The sequence below is a fragment of the Microtus oregoni genome, unplaced genomic scaffold, assembly GCF_018167655.1.
Source record: "Microtus oregoni isolate MIOR12 unplaced genomic scaffold, Mior012 000002F_ref0000024, whole genome shotgun sequence".
Taxonomy (NCBI): Eukaryota; Metazoa; Chordata; class Mammalia; order Rodentia; family Cricetidae; genus Microtus; species Microtus oregoni.
This window is the reverse complement of record NW_024543061.1, coordinates 86,344,338-86,368,540: the sequence shown is the minus strand read 5'-3', so window position 1 is coordinate 86,368,540 and position 24,203 is coordinate 86,344,338. Positions and strand designations below refer to the sequence as shown.

Genomic DNA, 24,203 nt, shown 5'->3' with positions numbered 1-24,203 from the left:
GCAAACGTGACTTTGGGTGATTGCCCAGGTAGCCAGTTGTCTTTCTGATTTGTTGCATGTTTTGGAAGTTGTTTGATTGTACTTCCTAATTACTCAGGTAACATTATTTCCCTTCTCAGATCTTAGATGGGGTTGAAGACTATATAAATGTAGTTACTTTCCTCTCATGACTTGGCCAAGTTATTTATTATACAAGACTTAAGCTAGTTAGAATAGGATATTTTTTCTTATTGTATATAATTTCGTAGTAGGTTTAGAACTCTCTTACTTAAACAAAAGGGGGAGGTGCTGTGGGAGCTGCTTCCACTCCTTCAGCCAATAGCCGCTGAGATACCAGCACACTTGGGTGTGGTCTCATCCGCTTTAAAAAGCAGCGGTAGCCGTGTGCTCGCTCTCTTGCCTCCGGCTCCTAGACTCTTTTCCTGATTGCGCAGAGGGCCATTGTCTGGGATGGTGATTTGCAAGTTTTTTCTTTTTAAATTAATAACCGTTCTATTAATCATAATTCCAAACTGGTGTGGGATTGTTTATGACTTACGCCTTCAAAGTCTAAGGAGGCATAATGCATTTATCTTCTTGTATTACTTGCTAAACTGTTTTTCTAAGAATGTCCTTTCTGTCAAGATTTTCAGATTTGTTGGCATATACCTTTAACTTCAAATATCCTTAGTGTTTTTAAGATCAATGCTGGGTTTTGGCTTTTTGTTTAATATCATTAATGTATGGCACCTCTTTTCCCATGACCAAACTGGCTTGCTGGTTCTGCGCCTTTACACGCTAACGTTGAGGCGTGCTTTCTCCACCGTATGGCTGTTTCCAGTCTCTGTTGCTCTCTGTATTTCCTTCTCTTTCTCTAACTCAGAGGGAAACTCTGCTCAGGTTTAAACTTCTTTCCTAATGAGGGCATGCAGGTGAATCTTAGATCTCTCACATAAATATTGTCACTTAGCTGGACACACGTTTATTTTATTAAGTTCTGTAGCACGAATAATAAAAATCCAGAGACAGATATTGGATCCAAGCTGAAGTCCAGAAAAACAAAGTGGCCAGTCACCAGCTCTTACCTCTACCAATATGGCGATCCTGCCTCCAGGAATCCTCAGACAGAGACTGTGTGTGATATCTGTGTGTGATATCTGTCTCCTCCCACCTTATATTCCTCTCTAGTGCTGGGATTAAAGGTTGTGCCATCACTCCCTGGCCGGTATGGCTGATTAGTGTGGTTGCTTTGCACTCTGCTCTTCAGGCAAGCTTTATTTATTGAAACGCAACAATATCCCACTATAGTTCTGGATTTCATTGTTTCTATTATGTTCTCATTGACCTGAGGTCAATGATTCTTAGTGCTAACAGTTTTTAGAGTCAGAGAGCTGGCTTTAGGAACACCAACAGCCAGGCTTGGCCACCTATCCCCAAAAGACCAATTAAAGAGGCAAATAACAGTGAAATGCAGAGAAAGGCTGTTCCGTGTGGTCACACACCTCAACTCCATCTTCCGGAGGGCAATAACTAAGCAGTTCAGGTCACGGTGTGTTCCTGCCCATCACCCACCCATCCTTGTGTAGGCTCCATTTTCTCTGGCTGGGTTCTGACATGTATCAGGTTGACATGTATCAGGTTGTTGTCTCTTCCTGGGAGACCATTCCTCCCTGCCTGGCACTGTAACCATTCTGGCTGGAGTGAAGATGTTAATGGAAACACTGTGTTCCTCCCTTCAGCTTTCAGACTATTCAAACAATGGTCTCCAAGGAACTGGGATTTCACAGAGGGTTCATGGTAGGAAACGGAAGAGGCTAATGTGTAGCTCTCCAACCACAGATTGTATGTGTTTCCCTAGCTCAGTGGTTCCTGACCCTTTGGGGGTCACCCAAGACTATTGGAAAACACAGATATTTACAATTCATAACAGCAGCAAAATTACAGTTATGAAATAGCAACAAATGATCTTATGGTTGGGGTCACCACAACATAAGGGACTGCACTAAAGAGTCGCAGGGTTAGGAAGGTCTCCACACTGTCCCTTAGGAACCAAGACGATGAGCCCTATTTAGGAACGGGTGGAAGGGAAGATCCGAGGGGTGCAGGACACTGACTCCCCGTCTGCTGTACTCCTGTACACCCGGCATTGCTATGATGCACTCCTTCTGTGTTGAGTGCCTCTAGTTCATGTCGTCCCCGTGTCTACAGTTCTAAGGAAACAAGGAGTGCACCCTGGGGCTCCTGGACCTATCTGGCACCATGGTAACGCTTTTTACAGGGCCCACTTTTACACGTGGCATTTTCTGACCTGTTATCAGAAGAACACACATCAGGAGGGGCCAAGGAGTTCTCCAGGAGCACAGGGCTGACCGCTCCTTTTCCAGTTTAAATCTTTATCATAAAGGTTGTGTTGTACTATCGTTATTTTGAGACGAGGTCTCACCGTGGTTGGCCTTGAACTCGGATCCTCCTGAGTGCTGGAACTAAAGGCACACACCACTACACCTATTGCTTTGTGCCACCTACTGATAGCTGGGTGCATAGTGCAGGCATCTAATTCTACCACTCCAGAGGTGGAGGTAGTTAGAGCAAGATTTTAAGGCTAGCTTGGGCTACACAGTGAGTTCAGGGACAACCTGTACAATATAACAAAGAGGCTGTCTCAAACAAAAAACAGAATTTGGGAGGGTGCCTCACATTTGTAACTCCAACACTTAGGAAGCTGAGGCAGGAGAATTGCCATGAATTTGAGTCCAACTTTTGTTACATAATGAGTTACAGGCCAGCCTGGGCTATACAAAAATATGTTGTCTCAAAAATCAAATCAAATTAAACCAAGCCAAAATTTTCAGGTTTAATTTGGCTCACAGTTCAAGGGTACAGACCATCAGAGTAGGGGAGTCATGGCGTCCAGAACCATGGCTGACCGCAGAGACAGGCATTTGACGGCTCTTTGTCAGGTTCTGTTCCAGTTACTGAGGACGCGGCAGTAGCCATGTAGGAAGCCAGCCACACGGTTACAAACGACAGAAGCAACAGCTGAAGGGGACACGGAATGGCATGAGTTGCCTTCTCAGGTGAGCAATGGTCTCTGAGGTTTCTGTTGTACAGATGTGGAGAGAGCTGACCCCAGGATGACCAGTGTGGTGCTGCCTGTGGAAAGAGTGCCCAGGGCAAAGCCTTGTCGTGAGGTTCTGGTTAAATGTCAATAAATGTCAGCGGTCAACTAAGAAGAAAGTGAGGACCTGTCAGCTGGGCAGGACACTGGGAGGCAGTCCAGAGCTGGGCACACTAGGAGGCAGTCCAGAGCTGGGCACACTAGGAGGCAGTCCAGAGCTGGGCACACTGGGAGGCAGTCCAGAGCTGGGCAGGACACTGGGAGGCAGTCCAGAGCTGGGCACACTGGGAGGCAGTCCAGAGAGCTCTGACGTCCGTCTGAAAGATCTGAACATGCAGCTCATTGTTTATGGGGGGCAATATTCCTTTGGAGACGGCTAACGGCCCAAAATAGCCTTGGCTATCCTGAAACTCACCCTGTAGCCCAAAGTAGCCTTGGACTAATGGCAATCCTCCTGCCTCTGCCTCCCCAGTCCTGGGATTACAGACTTAGTTAGCATAAAGGTCAACTTCCACTTGATTCAACAGAGAATCATGCTACACTGTTAAGTCCCAAGGCTTTGATTCTGTGGTCTCTAGAAAATAAAATACACACGAGAGAGAGAGAGAGAGAGAGAGAGAGAGAGAGAGAGAGAATGCTTCCCCTATATTCTCTGGAGGAATCCAGAGGATACTCTCTTCAAAGGCTTTTAAAGACAAAGACCATTGTGGGAACTGGAGACAGGCCCAGTAGTTGGAAGCACTGCTGTTGTTATAAGGACCTGGGTTCAGTTCTACATCTGCAGTGAGGTTCAGGACAGCCAGGGTATGTAGGGAGACCCTGCCTCAAAAGCCAAACCAAACCAAACAAACAAAAAAACTAGCATGAGAGATTAGTAACTTCAGCTGGTCCTGGTAGTATAGACCTGTACACCTAGCTACTGAAGAGATGCAGAAAATGGCAAATTTGAGGCCTGTTTGGGCTCAGTGAGATCAGGGTAAGTTAGTGAGACATTATCTCAAAAAGTAAGAAGAGGACTGGGGATATAGGTCAGAGGTAGAGTCTTTGTCTAGGAAGCACATGGCTCTGGATTCAATTTTTAGTAACACAGACACACACACATCAAAACACAAAAATCTCTAACTTCATGAAGTGTCCATGATGACATGCAAGGGCTTTTTTCAGTATTACTAATATTTAATGTTAGTAAGGTTAGAAAGGTTAGAGGTGGCCAATGAAAGAACTTCTATGAGGCAGAGGCTTGTACTGTAAGATGCTACAGGTTTCAATTGTGGAAACACAAAGTATCCATTGAGCAGACAGCATTAGGGACCTGGCTCCATGCCAATGAGGAGGCGGCGGAGGCAGCGGCTTTCACAAGACTGATCCCAAACTTCCCCTTTAAGTGGTTTGGTGCCACACATAAGTTCCTCACGTTTGCCAGTCTTTCACATGCCTGTCTACATCTTTAGGATGCCATTATTTTTGTTTTTTTTTTGTTTGTTTGTTTTTTGTCCCTTACTTCCCCTGGCTCCTGAACTTCGCATGTGGCATTCCCTGATCAAATCACGCATTCCTGTAACGTCTGTAGGTCTTCTTTTCAGAGCTATGTCCCTCTGAATCCACTTTACTGCTAATAGGAGAGGCTAGACCTTAGGGCCAGAAACCTGGATTTGGTCTGAGATCACTCAATGAACAGTCTTACTGTCCCCGCTGCTGCAGGGAACGACGGCCCATGGTAAAGTTCACTGCTCACGCGCAGTCTCTCTTTTGGTAACTCGCTAAGCAGTACCTAGTCAGAAGGATGGTAATGAAAGCAGGACGCCAGAAAACTGTTATTATACCAAGAAGGGCATGCCAAGACTCCAGGAAATAAACGTTAAGTTAATTTGTATGTCCAACTTTGCCCTATCTTCTCTGGAAGTATCCAGAGGATACTCTCTTTAAAGGCTTTTTAAAACAAAGACCATTATTGGGACTGGAGAGATGGCTCAGCACTGGGATGGCTGGCTGCTCATGCACAGAACCTGAGTTCAGTTTCCAGTACCTACATGGTGGCTCCCAGCTATCTCTAACTCCTGTTCCTGATGCAATGCCCTCTTCCGGCCTCCAGGGGCACTGGGCACACACATGGTTTGTATACATATATGAAAACAAATATTTATAAAAATAAAATGCCATTTTTTAAAGACCCCGATGGCTGTTATAGTAAAAGATGTTCACTATGAAACTGGTTTCTTAAATTCAACTGAGTAGTGGGGGAGACAGAGCAGTGGGAGGCAAGGACTAAACACCCATAAACAGGACGCTATTCTGACAGGTTTTCTCAGATTTGATAGTAAATGACTCACATAGTGTTACAGCAGCAACAAAAAGTTCACAAATGTCTAGGTTTAACCAATAAATTATGATAACTTTTGTAGCTAGGCCTGGTGCTCCTGAACTTTGAAACACAGGAGAGCTTGATTATGAAGGAAATGATGGTTCAGAATGCTCTGGACATGTTTCTCAAGGGTTCTTCAGAAATTTAAGGCTTTGGACAAGAGAGAGAGAGATCCATGAGTTGGCTGAGCAACCCCAGTTGCAAATGCTGACACAAACATTAGCAACAACAAATTCATGTAAAATGGAGAAAACACCACTGAGTTACTGATATACTAGAAGAATATTGATTAAAATACAACAATAAAGGTCTACATGTTAGTAAGATCTGAGAGAGGAACTGAGATACGACTCAGAGGTTAAGAGAAAAAACACTTGTTGCTCTTGCAGAGGACCAGGCTTTGATTTTCAATACCCACATTATGGTGCAAATGCTTGCAATCCAGTTCCAGAGGATCTGATACCCTCTTCTGACACATAAGGGCACCAAACACATATGGTGCACATGTATAATTCCAGATAAAATATATAAAATGAATAAACCTAATAAAATTAAAGAAAAAAACATCAGACATACTTTCAGATAGAGAATGAGAAAGAATCCACAATTCAAGAAAACGTACCACCTCACTATGAAGAAATGGAAATTAAGACTACAGGATAAGTAAGTTAAAAGTATCTGAACATAGCTGGGCAGTGGTGGCGCACGCCTTTAATCCCAGCATTCAGGAGACAGAGGCAGGCGGATCTCTGGGAGTTCAAAGTCAGCCTGGTCTACAGAGGGAGTTCCAGGACAGGCTCCAAAGTTACCCAAAGAAACCCTGTCTCGAAAAACCAAAAAGGGAAAAAAAATATTTGAACATGGTTCAAGATGGAAATGTCTCACAGCAGCACTGCAGCCCCGTGGACAGGGAGGACAGAGACAAACACCTCACAGCAGCCCCGTGGACAGTGAGGACAAACACCTCACAGCAGCCCCGTGGACAGTGAGGACAGAGACAAACACCTCACAGCAGCCCCGTGGACAGTGAGGACAGAGACAAACACCTCACAGCAGCACTGGAGCCCTAGGACAGAGACAAACACCTCACAGCAGCACTGGAGCCCTAGGACAGAGACAAACACCTCACAGCAGCCCCGTGGACAGTGAGGACAGAGACAAGCACCTCACAACAGCCCCGTGGACAGTGAGGACAGAGACAAACACCTCACAGCAGCCCCGTGGACAGGGAGGACAGAGACAAACACCTTACAGCAGCCCCGTGGACAGTGAGGACAGAGACAAAGGCAGAGACAAACTAGGATCTGTGACTTTCTGGAGGAAGAAAGCTTTTCCGATAACTCACTACTTCCTGTCTGCTCTAGTTGTTTCTTAAAAAGACTTTCAGAAGCATTTCCTCAAAGACCCAAGTTTATATGGCGCCACCTTTAGGAGGTAGGACACCTCTCTAAACTGCAGTGCCCCATACCTCTGCCTTTGGAAGGGCTGCAGTAACACAATGAAGGTCAGACCTGGGAGAGTATGGCCCAGTGACAGAGTACCTACCCAGCATACACAAAACACACAAGGCCTGGATTCCGTCCCTCACTGCACGCAGACCTCTTTAATGCAGTCCGTAGGAAGGCAGAGGCAGGCGGATCCCTGTGTGTTGAAGTCAGTCTAGTCTACAGATCGAGTTCTAGACAGCCAAGGCTACACAAAGAAACCCTTTCTCAAAAAAACCAAAAAAAAAAAGAAAGAAAAAATAACATACACAAAACATCGAAGAGATTTATTGTATGTTTGTGTTTGTTTAATTATATCGTGATCGTTAGCACAGTATCTACCCTGAAAATTCTAGTCAGGTAAAAACGACGTGATGATGTTTGAGGATGACTCCAGGGCAATAGTAACGTTGAGGCTTTTGACTTATCCCGTGGAAAGAGAAGACACTGAGAACCAGTTGAGAAGGTCAGAGTCGCAGCATAGGTTGTAGCTGCTGGCAGGGCCACATCCTAGTCTGATGCGGCCTTCAACCATCTTTTCTCAGTCACGCGTCCGCGACGCTATGAGTCCTATGAGTCGGGCATAGACTGGCTGCGGGTGACGCTCCGGGTCTTCAGCTGTGACTGCGCAATGTCAGCAAGTGCGCTCTGGATCTTTTCCAGAAGCATGTCTCCTCGGTAAACAACGTCCTCCAGACAGGTAGCAGCTTCGTGATTTTCTTCTTCCAGCTTATATAAGCTAGCAGCCTTTGTAAGACATGAATTTTATTATACTCAGAGATGGATGGACAGAAACTAAAGCACAAGTATTTATTTTAAAATCAGAATGGTTTTCCAATCACTGCCTTTTCTTTTAGTAACAGGTTTTCTAAATATCAACTTAATTTTTTCTCCATGAGTTATTAGAAGGCTAATTTTCAATCAGAATATATAGGTGTGTAAATACATACATGCCCTGTTTTTACACGCTTGTAGGCATTGTTTTGTTCCACACTCTGAATGCCTATCTCCTCTCTCTCTTCTGGTCACACAAGGTGAGGGGCACAGGAGACTTCTGCCTGAGGTGAAACTGCTCAGTGTTGATACACACAGCATCCGATCTTTGTGAATTTTTTTTTCTTGGTTTTCCGAGGCAGGGTTTCTCTGTGTATCTTTGGCTGTCCTAGAACTCACTCTGTAGACCAGGCTGGTCTTGAACTCACAGAGACCAGCCTGCCTCTGCCTCCCGAGTACTGGGATTAAAGGCGTGTACCACCATATCTGGCATGACCTGATGATCTTTTAAGTCAAAATTAGACAACTATTCGGTGCCATCTTCCAGAGGCTGTGCTAGCTCCCATTTATCAAGTGTTTGCCTACTGTGTGAGACCCTGGATCTAACCACAAAACAAAATAAACAAACAAAACCCAAAATACCTCCCACTTAAAATTTAATCTTAAATTGAATGTCATAACCTTCTTCAATTCAAAGTTCTCCACCACCGGTTATTTTATAAAGAAAAGAGTTTTTACCTGTAAAGCAGCTGTTGACTCTTCACTGGGTAAGGAATCTATCAAAACGTCAATATCTTTTGCTGTTCGTGCAATCAGTGCTGCAAAAAGTTGGGCATACTCTGAAGAAAAAAATTAAGTTAAATTATCAAAATCTTACATTTCCATAAGCAGAAATTATAAATTAATAAAACTAGAAAAGCTCAGCTAACTTTCCAATATAAGAATTCGAATGGTAAAAGCACAATTTTAGAATACCAATACTACTCACACACTCAATATTAATTCATACTGGGAATTAGCCTAACAGGTCATTTCCTTTACTAGGACAATGTTTTTGTGCCTTGAGCAAAGAAATCCACTAATGAGACACTTTTCTTACTAAGGTCACACGGGCAAATTCAGCTCAGTTCGTACAACTTTTCCCCTAAGGGAGCAACTTTTATTGGACGTGACCAGAATTATGAGGCATATGAATTGAGCAGATAAACTCATTCCTTGGCCATCTCTGAGACAACTTTGCAGACAAGGCACTTGCCCCCAAGTCTAAGGACCCGAGTCTGATCCCCAGAACCCACAGGACGGATGGAGAGAACAGCTCCAGATCCTTTGACCTCTTGTATGCATGCTGCACCAGGCACACCCACAAATATACCACAGAATTAAATGTAAAAAAAAGAATCATTTACGGCAAAACTTACAGTAATATACTCCAACCACAGTCACGTTTTTACAAAGACACTATAACCTGTAGAAGAAACGTCACCCCTACTCAGAAGAGCTCACCTTCCGTGGGATTGGCTGGCTGGTCTTTGTTGATGGCTGTCTGGATGTTACTGAAAGAGGCGGGAGGACCACACTGCTGTAACACGCCAATGGCATTACAGAACTGATCTGCAAGCTTGAAAAAAAGAAAAAGTCAAGGTTACAAAAGGTTGTCAGCTTTAAGGGTGCTGAGACATGGCAACAATTTCTTCCTAGCAATGATCTCTAAGCAAACTCCTCACAAAAGGGTATTTTTATATAAAATGAGCACATTATTACTAACAACGATAGAGTTTGGATATAAAATGAGCCAGTTATTACTAACAATGATAGAGTTTGGATATAAAATGAGCCAGTTACCAGCAATCTACATCTATCTTGGATTAAATGGTTTAATCATACAAAGAAACTTAAGCTTGGTATCAGTCTAGGTGAAATTAAATTAAATGTCTCAATCTAGCCTAAAGAACTGATACAGGAGAAAGTTGGAGACTGAGCCATAAGTGATTGTTTTCTTCTCTCCGAGTGTTTCTGGAGACTGAGCTCCCAAGAAAAGGCCGCTCACAGATAAAACCAGATATCCATCCCAGGAGACGTACAGATTGCAAAAGAGAAACAGACACTAAATGGTTAAGAAACAGATACTAAATAAAATGCTTCTGCAGAGAACCTGGGTTCAATTTCCAGAATCCACAGCTCACAACTGTAACTCTGACTCCAGGGGATTTACCCTCTTCTGGTCTGTAGGGGCACCAGGCACCCATGGGTACAAAGGCGCATGTGCAGCAGAAACACATAAAAAACACGCACACACACAAAACAAAGACGCTTTCAAATCATAACTCAATGCTAATTTTAGTTTACTTATGTGTATGAATGTTTTATTTGTATATATGTATGTGCATATATTTACGTAGAGGTGTGTGTGTGTGTGTGTGTGTGTGTGTGTGTGTGTACCATAAGGTACGCACACAGAGTGCCCACAGAGGCCATCAGATCCTCTGGGACTGGAGGTTTAGATGGTCATGAACTACCATGTGGGTGCTGGGAGTCAAGAAACGCAGACTTAACTGCTGAGCCATTTTTCTAGCCCCATATGCTAATATTTAAAAGCCAAAACCAAAACCAAACAAAACATAGGGGTTAGGTAAATATTATGCAAGCCCGAGGACCCGAATTTGGATTCCCGCACCAACATCAGAGACCCTGCAGTTACACTGATCATCTGGTCTATTGAAAACATGAGGTTTTGGTTCAGTGAGAGGTTTGCTCAAAACATAAGGAGAAAGATACATAAGCACGCACAGTAAGTGCACCCGCACACACCCGTGCATGCTTCAACCACACAGAGAAATACTGAGTTCAGTTGGCAGAGCATTTACACAGCACACATGAAGCCCTGGGTTTGATCCACAGCACTGCTTGATCCCAGAGGTAGGAGGATGAGAATCTCAAGGATAACCTCAGAGTCACGAGTGTCTGAGGACAACCTGGGCTACAGGAGACCCTGTCTCAATAAAACAAACAAACAAAAAACAAAAAAACAAACAAACAGAAGCCGAGTGGTGGTGGCACACGCCTTTAATCCCAGCACTTGGGAGGCAGAGGCTGGTAGATCTCTAAATTCGAGAACAGCCTGGTCTACAAAGCAAATTACAGGATAGTAAGGGCTACATAGAGAAAACTCTAAGTTTACAAAAACAAAAAACTGCCAGGCAGTGGTGGCGCACGCCTTTAATCCCAGTACTCGGGAGGCAGAGGCAGGCGGATCTTTGTGAGTCTGAGGCCAGCCTGGTCTACAAGAGCTAGTTCCAGGACAGACTCCAAAAGCTACAGAGAAACCCTGTCTTGAAAAAACAAAACAAAAAACCAAAAAAACAAAACAAAACTACAATTATGATTCTTTTTTATATAAGTATTGAGATATGCCAATACTTATTTCAAGCAAAAATAAGTACTTTTAGGTCTGGAGAGATGGCTCAGAGGTTAAGTGCACTGGCTGCTCTTCCAGAGGTCCAGCCTGAGTTCAATTCCCAGCAACCACATGATCTAGCTCAGCTGGTAGACTGCCTGCTTGGCATACATGAAGCCTTGAACTGGATCCCCAGCACTGAACAGAAAACTGGGAGTGACAACACACCCATGTAATTGTGGTAACAGCACATCCATGTAATTCTGGTACTCAGACGGGAAGGAGAACAGACGTTCAAGGTCTCAACTACACAGGACATACCAGGCCAGTCCATACTATATGAAAAAAAATTTTACTGTAAGTTACCACAACTATAATTCTTCAAGACTCAAACTGTAATCTTGTTGTTCAATGTGTGTTTGTTGTTGGGGCATGGGATGCACGCCTTTGCTCCTAGCACATGGGTGCCAGAGGCAGGCAGATCTCTGTGAGTTTAAGGCCAGTCTGGACTACGTGGAGTTCTAAGCCAGTCAGAGTTACATAAGATGACTCTTCCTCAAAAAAAAAAAAAAAAAGTATTCAAGTAATTTGAAAGTTTCCATTTACACCATCTGCAAACCAAACACATGTATACCCTCCTCCATCTTCTCACTAATCTTGATCCCTGAGCCTCAGTTACTAGTTCTAGTCAGGAAATAGCATTTCTATTGTTTTGCTATCATTATTTCAGTGACAAAAATTTGAGCTGTCATTGAGAAGCTAGCCTGGCTGACTTCATTTGTAAGTTGCAGCATTCCATTTTGCAGCACTGGTATAAGACTTGGAAAACCCAACGCAACGTGTTCAGTATAGCGGTGTTCTGCCCTGCAAATGCTTTCAAGACCCACTGTTCAACTGTAGAAAAAGTAGTTACTGAAACCCAACCCCATGACAAGTACTGCATATACATATTACTCTGTAATATAAATATTACAGAGATGAACGTGACAGAGCTGTACTCGGGCATTTCCAGACGGCAGAACAGTGTTAACATCGCTCTAGGCCCCCATCTACTTTAGCGCTTACGAGCTGAAAACAGTCCACTCCAACTCCCTAGGCAGCTCCTGCGTTTCATCATCTAAAGTCTCTGGAGTTTATGACATCTCTCTAAGGTCCTCGAGGAATAGCTCTCTCTAAACACATTGCCTACAGAAACAGTAGGCATCCATGTTAGCCAAACTATCAGTGTTCCTAAGATGAGTCAAGACCACGTGTATCCTCACCATCCTAACTACAGGACCTACACGAAGATGCAATTTTTTTTTTTTTCTGAGATAAGCTCCTACACTGCGTTATTAAGATTTGTAAAATCTCAAAGGAGTACTCTTTTGGGAAAGGCTGGCAGACAGCGCAGGGAAATCTTTGCAAAGAAGAATTCAGCCTGTGAATTCATCAACATTTAGGGATAGCCCCTCAACTTAAAAACTACTTTATTTGCAGAGTAGGCAGTTTTCCTGTAAGTAGATTCACAATCTCAAAGTCCTCTCAAAGTGATGTATTACCAAGAAGCCAAGTTATAACTTCCTATAAGGAAAACACTGACCAGGGACTAGGGTTGTTTTTTTCCAGTACACAGACACCCCACAGGCACAGAACAACACTGAGATTTTAACGACCAATGGAAAACCCTTGCACTCTTAATGGAATAAGTAGAAGTATCTTTTATTTTTTATTTATTGAGTTAGGGTCCCTCTCTCTACACAGCTCTGGCTGTCCTGGAACTGGCTTTGAGGCTGTCAGTCTCAAACTCAGATTTGCCTGCCTCTGCCTCCTGAGAGTGGGGGTTAGAGGGCTAGGAGGTAGTCAGAAGTATTGTTTATCTTGTGTGTAGTTACCACGTGTGCATAGTATGCAAGAATAACAGCCAGAAGGGACAAAGTTAGCGGAGCTCAGCTGGTCCAGACCCCTGGGACCTGAGCACACTCATTCCCCACTACCTAGCCACTCATCTTGAGTCCCCTCCCCAGGACAGGCCACCTGATCCCCTCAGGACATACCTCCTGGTCTCCCCAGGACAGGCCACCAGGTCCTCCGCAGGGCAGGCCACCGGGTCCCCTCCCCAGGACAGACCACCGGGTCCCCTCCCCAGGACAGACCACCGGGTCCCTTCGGCAGGACAGACCACCGGGTCCCCTCCCCAGAACAGGCCTCCATGTCCTCCCCAGGACAGACCACCGAGTCCCCTCCCCAGAACAGGCCTCCATGTCCTCCCCAGGACAGACCACCGGGTCCCCTCCCCAGAACAGGCCTCCATGTCCTTCCCAGGACAGACCACCGGGTCCCCTCCCCAGGACAGGCCTCCATGTCCTCCCCAGGACAGACCACCGGGTCCCCTCCCCAGGACAGGCCGCGGGCCGTCGCTCAGACCCCGCCCGCGGCCTCCCGAGGCCCGGCCGCCCGACGCATCTTCCTGGCGCCCTTCCTGCTCGCCCCCGCCCGGCCGCCGTCCTCCAGTCTGGGAGAGGGAGGCCGACTGGAGCCGGGAACCCTCACCGAGTTCACGGCGTCTTGCAGCTGCGTGAGCCGATCCGCCATATTGCCGAGGACGCACAGACGCCAAAGCACTCAGCTCGGCCGCGATTGGGCAATTTATGGAGGGTCTGGGCCAATCACAGGGCTCCCTTTCTGGGGGCGTGGCACGCTGTCGGGGAGGGGCGGGGCTTTCTGCGGACACTGGTGTGGGCGGTGCCCGGGAGGGCGGATCCGCGTCCACACTGCGCCGAGACCGCCCCAGGGATGCCAGGGATGGCTGTTTCTTCCCACGCTGCGCTGAGACCGCCCTAGAGATCGCTGCTTCCTTGGTCCTGTGTGTTTGCTCCGTTTGATGCGGTCCTGGCTGGCCTGGAACGTGTTTTGTTTGTGTGCGATTTTGGTTTGTTTGGGGGTTTTGTTTTTTTCTTTTTGCATTATCTGGAATACTTGCTTTCCTCCACTTTTACTTTCCAGAAGGATCACCAAACATATACACTGCAAGCCGTTCACCCAGCGTTTACCAAGAAATCAAAATGGCTAAAAGAGGGTGTCATGTTCGATTGGGGCGGGAGGGGCTAACCCAATTGGAGACTCGGTGCGTGCTTTAATTCTGAGTAGGGGTTCCTGGGGAAACTGACACATTAGAAACGGAAAGCATGGGAAACTAAGCATTAAACTGCGCCGTGCTGAGGAACGAATGACAGGTAAAGGGATAAAGGAGATAAGACTTATGTAATCAACACAGGTAACTAGTGTGTTGTTCTGTGTGGCTGTTGGGGAAAGAGAGGACTCTTGCCAGAAGAGAGGGTCCAGGAAAACTAAGCCAGCCTGTCAGGTTCAATCTTAAGGAAGATGTATTGCTGTGATTGTTGTAATTAAAAGCTGAACAGTCAATAGCTAGGCAGCAGGACTTCTGGGCAGAGAGAGATCTCTGGGAAGAAAAAAAAAAGCCAGGATAGCCAGCCAGTCGCAAAGAAAGGAGGATGGGCAGTACAGAGCCACGTAACAGAATGTAAATTAAAATGCATGGGTTGCCTGGTGATATTTCATTTGTATTTTAACAAGGAAAGCTTTCCTGAAGATCAGAGAGTAAAACAGCCCCACTGGCCAACCTTACAAACCAGGTAGTGGTGATAAATCTCAGTAGCCATATTAGTTTGCCATAGAAACCCAGCAGTAGTGGTGCATGCCTTTAATCCCAAAACGAAAGAGGAATATAAAACGGGGGGAGGGGCAAAGACAGAAATCACACACAGTCTCATTCTGAGATTCCTGGAGGCAGAATCACCATTCAGAGTGAGGTAGAGGTAAGAGCCAGTGACTGGCTGTTTTGTTTTTCTGACCCCAATATCTGTCTCTGGGTTTTTATTAATCATGGGATGTGGTACACAGTGTGGCGGCGCATGCCTTTAATCCCAATTTAATCTAATAAAACAAAAGTTAGCCAGGTGTTGGTGGCACACGCCTTTAATCCCAGCACTCGGGAGGCAGAGGCAGGTGGGTCTCTATGAGTTTGAGGTCATCCTGGTCTATAAGTGAGTTCTAGGACAGGATCCAAAACTCCACAGAGAAACCCTATCTCAGAAAAAATAAGACATGGATTAATTTAAATTGTAAGAACTAGTTAGGAACAAGCCTAAGCTAAGGCCAAGCTCCCGTAATTAACTATAGGTGTCTGTGACGTTATTTGTGAGAGAAAACCGTCTACAGAGTAATAACCGGAAGGTTATTTCTGGTAGTTTGGGGACATTCTGATGGGAAATGAGTCTGAATCTTCAAATGCCTGGTTCCTGGATTTCCCACAAACTCTTTATCATAGACCCCAGACTGACTATTCCTGGTATCTTCCTGGTGTTGGAGGTGGGTGGGTATATCCCGGGATGGCACACTGCAGTTAACAAGGACAGTTAGCCAGAAGCAGAACTACACAAGCCAAAAAGCAAGGTTAGCACATTCAGAGACTTTCCCAGAACTATGGGCTTTGATGTCAGGTGGTGCTGTCTACATGCTACATGTCTACATGTTTATGACCAGACCCAGAGAGAGCACGCTTTAATCACATTAAACTACAGAGTCCTCAGGACCCAGTTACCTTCCAAAGGTCTCCCCTCTTAAATCCTATTAGCATACAACTTTGGGGATTTAAAATTCCAACAATTGGAAGGGTATTTTGAAATCGTTGAGGAAATGATTTTTGAGTATCTCAGCTTCTGGGATTCGTCCCACCCGTCTCTGGGAAGTTCCACTTCTGTTTCTCAGCTCCCTTCATTGCCACCAACGGTCACTCTACCATTGTGGCCAAACTGGGAGCCTCCATTGGTATTGCACTTCCTCATATAAATGAAATTAATGATCCAGTGTGGTAGGCCTTGCCTTTAATCTCAGTTTGGATCTCTGAGTTTGGAACTCGCTTGGTCTACATACCAAGTTCCAGGCCATCCAGAGCTACATGTGAGACCAGGTCTAATAAAACAAAAATTAGCCGGGCAGTGGTGGTGCACACCTTTAATCCCAGCACTCAGGAGGCAGACACAGGCGGATCTCTGTGAGTTTGGGGCCAGCCTGGTCTACAGAGAAAGTTCTAGGAGATCCAGGGCTGTTACACAGAGAAACCCTGTCTCGAAAAAATAAAAAAGTTTGGCATGGTAACACACATCATTAATCTCAAGGTAGAGACAGGCAGATCTCTGTGAGTTCAAGGCTTAACTATACAAATGCAAAAAAGTAAGAGCAAGCAGAAAAATAAAAACATTTTAAAATGATTTATTGTGTGTATGCATTATGTATGTGTGTGTGGTACGCATGTGTGCATATGCCACAGCATGCATCTGAAGGTCAAAGAACCTTATGGCATAGTTTTCTGTTTCAGGTGAGTCCCAGGGATTGAACTCAGGTTGTCAGGCTGGGCAGCAAACACTTTACACGCTGAGTTCCAGGGATTGAGCTCAGGTTGTCAGGCTGGGCAGCAAACACTTTACACGCTGAGTTCCAGGGATTGAGCTCAGGTTGTCAGGCTGGGCAGCAAACACTTTACACGCTGAGTTCCAGGGATTGAGCTCAGGTTGTCAGGCTGGGCAGCAAACACTTTACACGCTGAGTTCCAGGGATTGAGCTCAGGTTGTCAGGCTGGGCAGCAAACACTTTACACGCTGAGTTCCAGGGATTGAGCTCAGGTTGTCAGGCTGGGCAGCAAACACTTTACACGCTGAGCCATCTTGATAGCTTGGTTAATCATTTCTGAATGAAAAGTTAAAAGAGCTGGTGATTGATTGGTAGACTGTAGCTTTCACTGTATTAAGTGGGATTAATCAATATATCATTTTATTAAGTGTGCTCAATAAAGAGTTCCTAGTTTTTCATCCCAATGGAAGAGAACTTGAGTGTCTGCAGTACAGGGCCCACCTCAAGACCACCCATGTTGCAAGGGCCAAGATTCTCATGCCCATAAGTCTTCTTCTGTTAGGCCCATCCACTTCAGCCCCTACCCCCACCTCTCAACTCCCCACCCCCTTCAGCCCCACCCAACCACTGGCTTTCCCATACCTGTGCACTATCTGAAGAGTCCCGTTAAGGCTGTGGATCTGAGCCAGGCGGTGGGATACACCTCAATCCCAGCACTCAGGAGGCAGAGGCATGCAGCTGCCATGGTCTACAAGAGTTCCTGAGTTCCATACACAAACTCTGTCTCAAAAACAAGCAAACAAAATATGTATATGTTGTGAGGAGCTGCGAGCTGCGTTCCTGCCACCTGGCTCCTGGCCACCAGCTAGCTTATGCCCCGAAATAATTACACGGAAACTGTATTCTTTTAAACACTGCTTAGCCCATTAGTTATAACCTCTTATTGGCTAGCTCTTACATATTGATCTAACCCATTTCTAATATTCTGTGTAGCACCACGAGCTGGCTTACCAGGAAAGATCTTAACCTGCGTCTGTCTGGAGTGGGAGAATCATGACGACTGCCTGACTCGGCTTCTTTCTCCTAGCATTCTGTTCTGTCTACTCCACCTACCTAATTTTCTGTCCTATCAGGCCAAGCAGTTTTCTTTATTAGTTAACCAATGAAAGCAACAGATAAGATACAAGACCCACCTCCATCATGTATACAAATATTTGAGTCTTGTCTGGAGGAAAAACTGTTACAGCTTGGATTTTAGGAGTCTCCCACAAGTCCACACACCACAATGTGTTACTACTGGAAGGTGACGAAAGACTATATTCCAAGAAGTGTCACCTTCAATAACTGGGGTGGCCCTTAAAGGGACAAGGGAGTCTGGGTCTCTTCCCCTCTCTCTCCTTTTGTGTCCTGGTCATAGAGTAAATTCCATCATTATAATCTGCTGCCACTTGGCCCAAACTACTAGATCAATCAATAACAGACAGAACCTCTAGAAGCATGAGTAAGAGATATTTTGTTGACTAGCTATCTCATAATTGTACTAAAGTGTCAACAAGCTAACACAGATCCACAACCTTTTTGTTTGTTTGTTGTTTGTTTTTGTCTTGTAGACCAGGCTGTCCGAGAACTCACAAGGATCCGCCTGCCTCTGCCTCCTGAGTGCTGGGATTAAGGTGTATCCCACTGCCCAATTAATGTTTGCCTACGTTTTAAACTGAAGCCATGCACTGTTTGAAGCTGTCGAGATCTCTAAGGCTGGTCAGACAGCCTAGCCAAATGGGTGAGCCCCAAGCCCATGAGAGACTCCATCTTACAAAATTAAAAACCAACATGGACTCCAGAGGAACGGCACCCAAGATTTGCCTCTGACTCCATGCACACGTGCGCCTGCACATACATACGCATGCACTCATGCAGTTTTTAAAAGCATGCTTATGCAAGGACACGGGCCCAGAAACTGTTCCACCTCAGGGTGGCACTTCAAACGGTCAACACTCCTTTTACTAATCGTTGTGGCGAGGGGCTCCTGTTTCAAAACGTCTGATGTAACCTCCTAATTTTGTCTTTGATAACTTCCCCTGCCTCAGCCCTTTTGTGTCCTCAGTTTGCTATGGCCTGTGCACCCCTTTGCAGTGTCTGTTCGCATGGCAATGCTCTATTCTTCCCAAAGAAATAGCAGAATCTCCCCAGAGGTATAACAGTCTCTGGAGAGACTCTGGTGTTTGGTTAGGTTGACAAAGCTTTCTTATAAGCAAACCTTAAAAATTTAAACATATCTCTTAAAAATCATATTTTCTTATTCAGCAGACACAGATCCTAAATATAGCATTTTTTTTGTTTTGTTTTGTTTTTTGTTTTTCGAGACAGGGTTTCTCTGTGGTTTTGGAGCCTGTCCTGGAACTAGCTCTCGTAGACCAGGCTGGTCTCAAACTCACAGAGATCCGCCTGCCTCTGCCTCATGAGTGCTGGGATTAAAGGCGTGTGACACCACCGCCCGGCTTAAATATAGCATTTTGATACAGAAATGTGAGGGAAAATCATTAATTTCATTAATTCAACTTCTTGTTAATATTTTAAATGTTGACTACCTAAGATAGATATATCTGAAACCTGTCTTGCTATGAGCTTAACCATAAATGCATATTTTAAAGGGAAGAAAACGCTATGTGTCCCCTGCTTCATAAATTAGTTGCCTTTTCTAAACACTGCAAATAGGTCAGTTACTTCCTGAAACGTTGCTAGGGGCCACACAGGATTATGCGGTTGTAGCAGGTTGTAGGGTCAGTGCCTAGTGCCAAGCGCTGTCTTTTGCTCAGAACAGCACTTTGAACGTTACTTGACACTGATGTAAAATTTTATTTTCATATTTTATTTATTTACATACTCATTTTGTGTGTGTGTAGGGGGGGTTGCACATCTACCACAGTAGAAGTCAGGGAGCAACCTGATTTCTCCTTCCACCAAGATCCATACCAATGAAAACAAACATTCATAAACAATCATTTTGGGAATTTGGGCATAGTTTTCTCCAAACCACTTCCTGTTGTTTGTTGGGTGAAGTATTTTTAGGGTTCATGGAGATCTTTTAGGGGGTCTTGTTCCATCAAACCACATTAGCCTGAAAGGAATCCACAGGGTCTCATCTGTGGAAACAAAAGCAGAACCTCTTTTCTAAAGTAACATATCCTTAGACTCAAATTTTGATGTCAAGCTACCTTTTATGTTGGTTTAGCTTAGCAGCCCTCAGAAACAAATGTCTCTCTGCAGTCAAAAAAATTCAAAGAAAACACAATAATATACATAATCCAGACCCCTTGTGTATAGTCCATTTTTATATGGCTTATTTTTCTTTACTCCTTTAATCTATGACTGTCTGAACTCTTTTTTTTTTTTAAGATTTATTTATTGTGTATACAGTATTCTGCTTGCAAGCATACCTTCAAGCCAGTAGAGGGCACCAGATCTCATTATAGATGGCTGTGAGCCACCATGTGGTTGCTGGGAATTGAACTCAGGACCTTTAGAAGAGCAGACAGTGCTCTTAACCACTGAGCCATCTCTCCAGCCCCTGTCTGTACTCTTTTATATTACTTTTACTGTCTCTTTAAAGACTTTGCTTTATTTTTAAAACTATTTCTTTTTTTAACTGTCTATACTCTTTTTCTTCTTTCTTCCAAGCCTACATACATTTTTTAAACACACTGTGTCTCATTTAGAGGTCTTTCATGTCTGAATCTGTCCTATTGTGTATCTGAAATTGGGCACCATTTCATAAACAGAGACTGCTTGTTCGTTTCCTGACCGCCCAGAGCTGAATAATCACACAGAAACTATATTAATGACAACACTGTTTGGCCAATGACTCAGGCACTGTTTCTAACTAACTCTTACATCTTAAATTAACCCATTTATATTAACCTACATTTTCCCAGCAAGGCTGTGGCCTACTGGTAGGGTTCCAGCAGGCATCTTTTGGTACCTACATGGCATCTCTCTGACTCTGCCTACTCTCTCTATATATCTCTTCCAGCCTGGCTATATTCTGCCCTGCCACAGGCCAAAGCAACTTAATTCACTAACCAATAAAAGCAACACATATACAGAAGGACATCCCACATCATCAGTACTCAGGACTAACTCAGCAAATGCTTCAAAAATAGTTTTGAGGGCAGCTGTAAACAGCTCAGGCCATTGCTGTAGAACGTAGCAGTTTTCCAATGTCTCAGTCACACACACACACACACACAAACAAAACAAATTTAAAATAACAACAACCCCCCCCCCCAAGCTCTGGAAAGGGCCGTTAAACACAAACAGGGGTCAGGCCTCAACTAAAAGCTATTTTGCAGCAGGATTAACTGCTGGACATTGAAGACAGCCTGGGCTATGTAGTGAATTCTAGGCTATCCTGGGCTATCAGTGAAAAACCCAAAACCCTATCTCACAATACCAAAAAAAAAATGGAACCTAAAACAATAAGTGAAAGACCCCCCCGCCCAGCTTATTAAACGACTTAGCACCAGTAACGCCATTTTACAAGGCTTGTACTGAATATTCAGGGTTTGAACAAAGGGCAGTTTAAAAGCTGCCAAAATGAGCTAGAGACACCTGTGGCTGGGCCGGGGGAGGAACGGGAATACCGAGAATATGGCTAGGCACCGTCTGTCCTAGGCGGGGAGGAATGGTGAAGTCTGCCCTAGATAAGAGCCTAGGCAGCCCATGTCTGAATTCTCGGGAACTAGAGACCTTGTCCCGACCTGAACTCGGCCACATTCAAACTGACCAATGAAAACTCTGTAACTATGCTTCTCGCTTCTGTACCGCGCTTTTTGCTCCCCAAAACATATATAAACCCATTACCCCGACCTGGAGGCGCATAGTGCTCTGAGAGACTTTGTCGCCCCAGGCACCTATGTATCTGAATAAACCTCTTGCTGTTTGCATCCGTACAAGTGGTCTCGCTGTTCCTTGGGAAGGGTCTCCCCAGAGGAAAGACACTCTTGGAGGGTCTTTCATAAGTTCATCAAATAAAGGATCACAAAGTGTGTAACTGATGCTTGAAGTCACAGGCACATACTTAATGCGTGTGGTGTGGTGACTTGAGATGCATGTTATTCTGGTTTTCTTCCCTGAAAGTGATGGACCCCTTCTTGCTATCTTTCATAGCATACCCAGAGGCCCAAGAACATTAGGTCAGATGTTCAGATGTTTACACTATGATTCATAACAGTAGCAAAATGACAGTTATGAAGTAGCACCAAAAGTAATTTTATAGTTGGGGCCACCACAACATGAGGAACTGTATTACAGGGTCGCAGCGTCAGGAAGGTTGAGAACCACAGCTCTAGGGGGTGTTACAAAGGAAGGACTCCATTAGTGTCTATTACGTTATCTTGCTTATTGATTTTATCATTATGACGATTTTGAAGCAGAGTCTCACTAAATAGTCCAGCTTGTGTTTTCTGACTCTTAGCAAGCATGCGGCCTTAGCTTCCTAAATGCTGGAAATACAGGTACCAGCCATTCTGCCTTCTTCACTTAAAAAGTTAATTGAATTATTTTAGAAAAGGTTTAGGCTTACAGGGGAAAACAAAAATTCTCATAGGCAGTCATAGATTAAAGGAGTAAAGAAAAACAAGCCATATAAAGATGGACTACACAGGGGCTATTTTTTTTTTTTTTGCTTTGTTTTTTGAGACACTGTTTTTCTGTGTAGTCCTGGCTGTTCTGAACTCACTCTGTAGACCAGGCTGGCCTCGAACTCAGGAGATCCGCCTACCTCTGCCTCCTAGTGCTGGGATTAAAGGCGCGCACTACCACTGCCGGCTTTGACATTGGTATCTTCTATTGAAACACAACTCTCAAAAACAACAACAACAAAGATACTGATTATATTATTAACCCAAGTCTGTGTTTTGCTTTTTTCCTAATCCCCTTTGTTTTGTTTATGTTTGGTTGGTTTTTCAAGACAGGTTTTCTCTGTGTAACAGCCCTGTCTGTCTTGAAACATCACTCTGTAGACCAGGCTGACTTTAAACTCACAGAGATCCACCTGCCTCTGCCTTCTGAGTGCTGGGATTAAAGGCATGTGCCACCACCGACCGACTTCCTGTGCCCTTTTTATAACTGCTTTTTAAGATACTGAACAACCTGCCTGTGGCTAGGTGCACCCTGCCATGATTCTACTCCATTTTATAACTGCACACTGGGGAGGATGAGGCAGGAGAACTGTTGTCAGTTTCGGGCCAAAGTGGGCTACGTAGCAAGACCCTATCTTAATAAAATAAAGTTCATTGGTAATGGTACAAGTTTATCTCCCTTGGGAGGAAGAGGCCAGAGGTCAGAAGTTCAAGGCCATCCTGCAGAGGCTCAGCGGTTGGAGGCCAACCTGAGCAACAGGAGAACTGGTCTCAGAATAAAAGAAGCCTGGCTGTGGTGGCACACACCTTTAAGGAAGCAGAGGCAGGGGGATCACTGAGTTCGAGAACAGCCTGGTCTACAGAGCAAGTTCCAGGACAGCCAGGGGTACACAGAGAAATCCTGTCTCAAATAAACTGAAAAAAGAAGGAAAAAAAAAAAAAGCCGGGCGATGGTGGTGCACGCCTTTAATCCCAGCACTCGGGAGGCAGAGGCAGGCGGATCTCTGTGAGTTCAAGACCAGCCTGGTCTACAAGAGCTAGTTCCAGGACAGGCTCCAAAGCCACAGAGAAACCCTGTCTCGAAAAACAAAAAAAAAAAAAAAAAAAAAAAAAGGAAAGAAAGAAAGACCCAGCGGTGATCGCCCCGCCCGGGAGCCCCGGCAGGAGGCGCGCGCCCGCGGGGCCGGGCGAGCACGCGCGCCGCCATCCAGCCGGAAGAGCGCGCCTGGCGGGGCTGGGGCGGCGGGAGAGCGGTGCGCGCGGGCGCTCCGGGGGAGCAACCCCGACCCTGCGCGCCCGGCCTGCTTGCTCGCCCGCCCGCCCGCCCGAGCGCGCGTCTCCGCCGGGGTCGGCAGCGATGTGGCCGCTGCGGCTGCTCGTCCTGGGGGTGCTGGCGGCGGGCACCGTTGAGGCCCAGGCGAACTCCAGCGACGGTGAGCTTCCCGAACTGCATCTGCTCCCCCGGCAAGGCCGCAGGCCGCCCGGGTCCGTGCAGCCCTCCCTGGGACTGCACGCGCGCCTCCGGCCGGCCGCGGGTTCGGAACCTGGTCCATGCTGTCAGTGCCTCATTTGGGCAGGGAACCGGGGAGAGATAAGTAGCCCCCCCCTCAGACTTCTTCCCGGTCGGGAGCAGCCATGTTTGTAGTTTTAAGTAGACACATTGGAATGGCCCTTTAAGCTGACGGCTGTTAGCTCAGCACCCTGGAAGCTGCGGCAGAAGGATGAGGGGTTCGAGGCTAGCCTGGGGAGTGAGAGTCAGGCCCAAACAAAAGCTATAACCACTCCTAACGCCTCTGCTACGGGACAGCTAAGTCTGTCGAGGAACCAAGGCATTCCAAGTAGCAGTGGCTTTGACAGTCCGACATCTAGATGCTTTCCTAACGGGTCAAATTTTGCAGTTAGGGAGGAAAAAACGAGCCAGCGATGGGGCTGGAAATCCTAGGTCATGTGCGCTGAGTGAAAAGGGTTTAGGCGACAACTGGGGTGGGGTGAGGTGGAGGGGGCGTTAATGGGAAATGTGAAAAGCACTAATTGTGCCAGG

General features: G+C 45.5%; 2 protein-coding genes across 4 annotated transcripts in view; one reads left to right on the top strand and one right to left on the bottom strand.

Annotated features, from left to right (window-relative positions):
- Positions 1-7,215: 7,215 nt before the first annotated feature.
- Positions 7,216-13,731, bottom strand: Med21 (mediator complex subunit 21). 3 transcript variants are annotated; one of them, XM_041640794.1, is made up of 4 exons: positions 13,644-13,731; positions 9,221-9,335; positions 8,456-8,556; positions 7,216-7,690 (listed from the first exon to the last, which is right to left on the bottom strand). In XM_041640794.1, the coding sequence occupies exons 1-4, from the start codon at positions 13,683-13,685 to the stop codon at positions 7,514-7,516; spliced, it is 435 nt and encodes a 144-aa protein (XP_041496728.1). In that variant the 5' UTR covers positions 13,686-13,731; the 3' UTR covers positions 7,216-7,513. The 3 variants fall into 3 exon arrangements, with proteins under 3 accessions (XP_041496728.1, XP_041496735.1, XP_041496724.1); XM_041640801.1 differs by lacking the exon at positions 13,644-13,731 and adding an exon at positions 13,449-13,566; XM_041640790.1 differs by lacking the exon at positions 13,644-13,731 and adding an exon at positions 13,148-13,378.
- A 9,647-nt stretch (positions 13,732-23,378) lies between these two features.
- Tm7sf3 (transmembrane 7 superfamily member 3) overlaps positions 23,379-24,203 on the top strand; it is a 34,867-nt gene continuing 34,042 nt past the window's right edge. The window contains exon 1 of the mRNA XM_041642777.1: positions 23,379-23,595. Coding sequence (XP_041498711.1) covers positions 23,520-23,595 — 76 coding nt within the window. The 5' untranslated portion in view covers positions 23,379-23,519. The remainder of the gene's footprint in view (positions 23,596-24,203) is intronic.

Coding starts and splice junctions, on each gene's coding strand:
- Med21 (XM_041640790.1), bottom strand. CDS start 13,354: ATGGAGGCCTGTTCTGGGGAGGGGACTCGGTGGTCTGTCCTGGGGAGG. Junction 9,336..13,147: donor TGTCCTGGGGAGACCAGGAG/GTATGTCCTGAG, acceptor CTTTTTTTCAAG/CTTGCAGATCAGTTCTGTAA. Junction 7,691..8,455: donor AGTCAACAGCTGCTTTACAG/GTAAAAACTCTT, acceptor TGTCTTACAAAG/GCTGCTAGCTTATATAAGCT.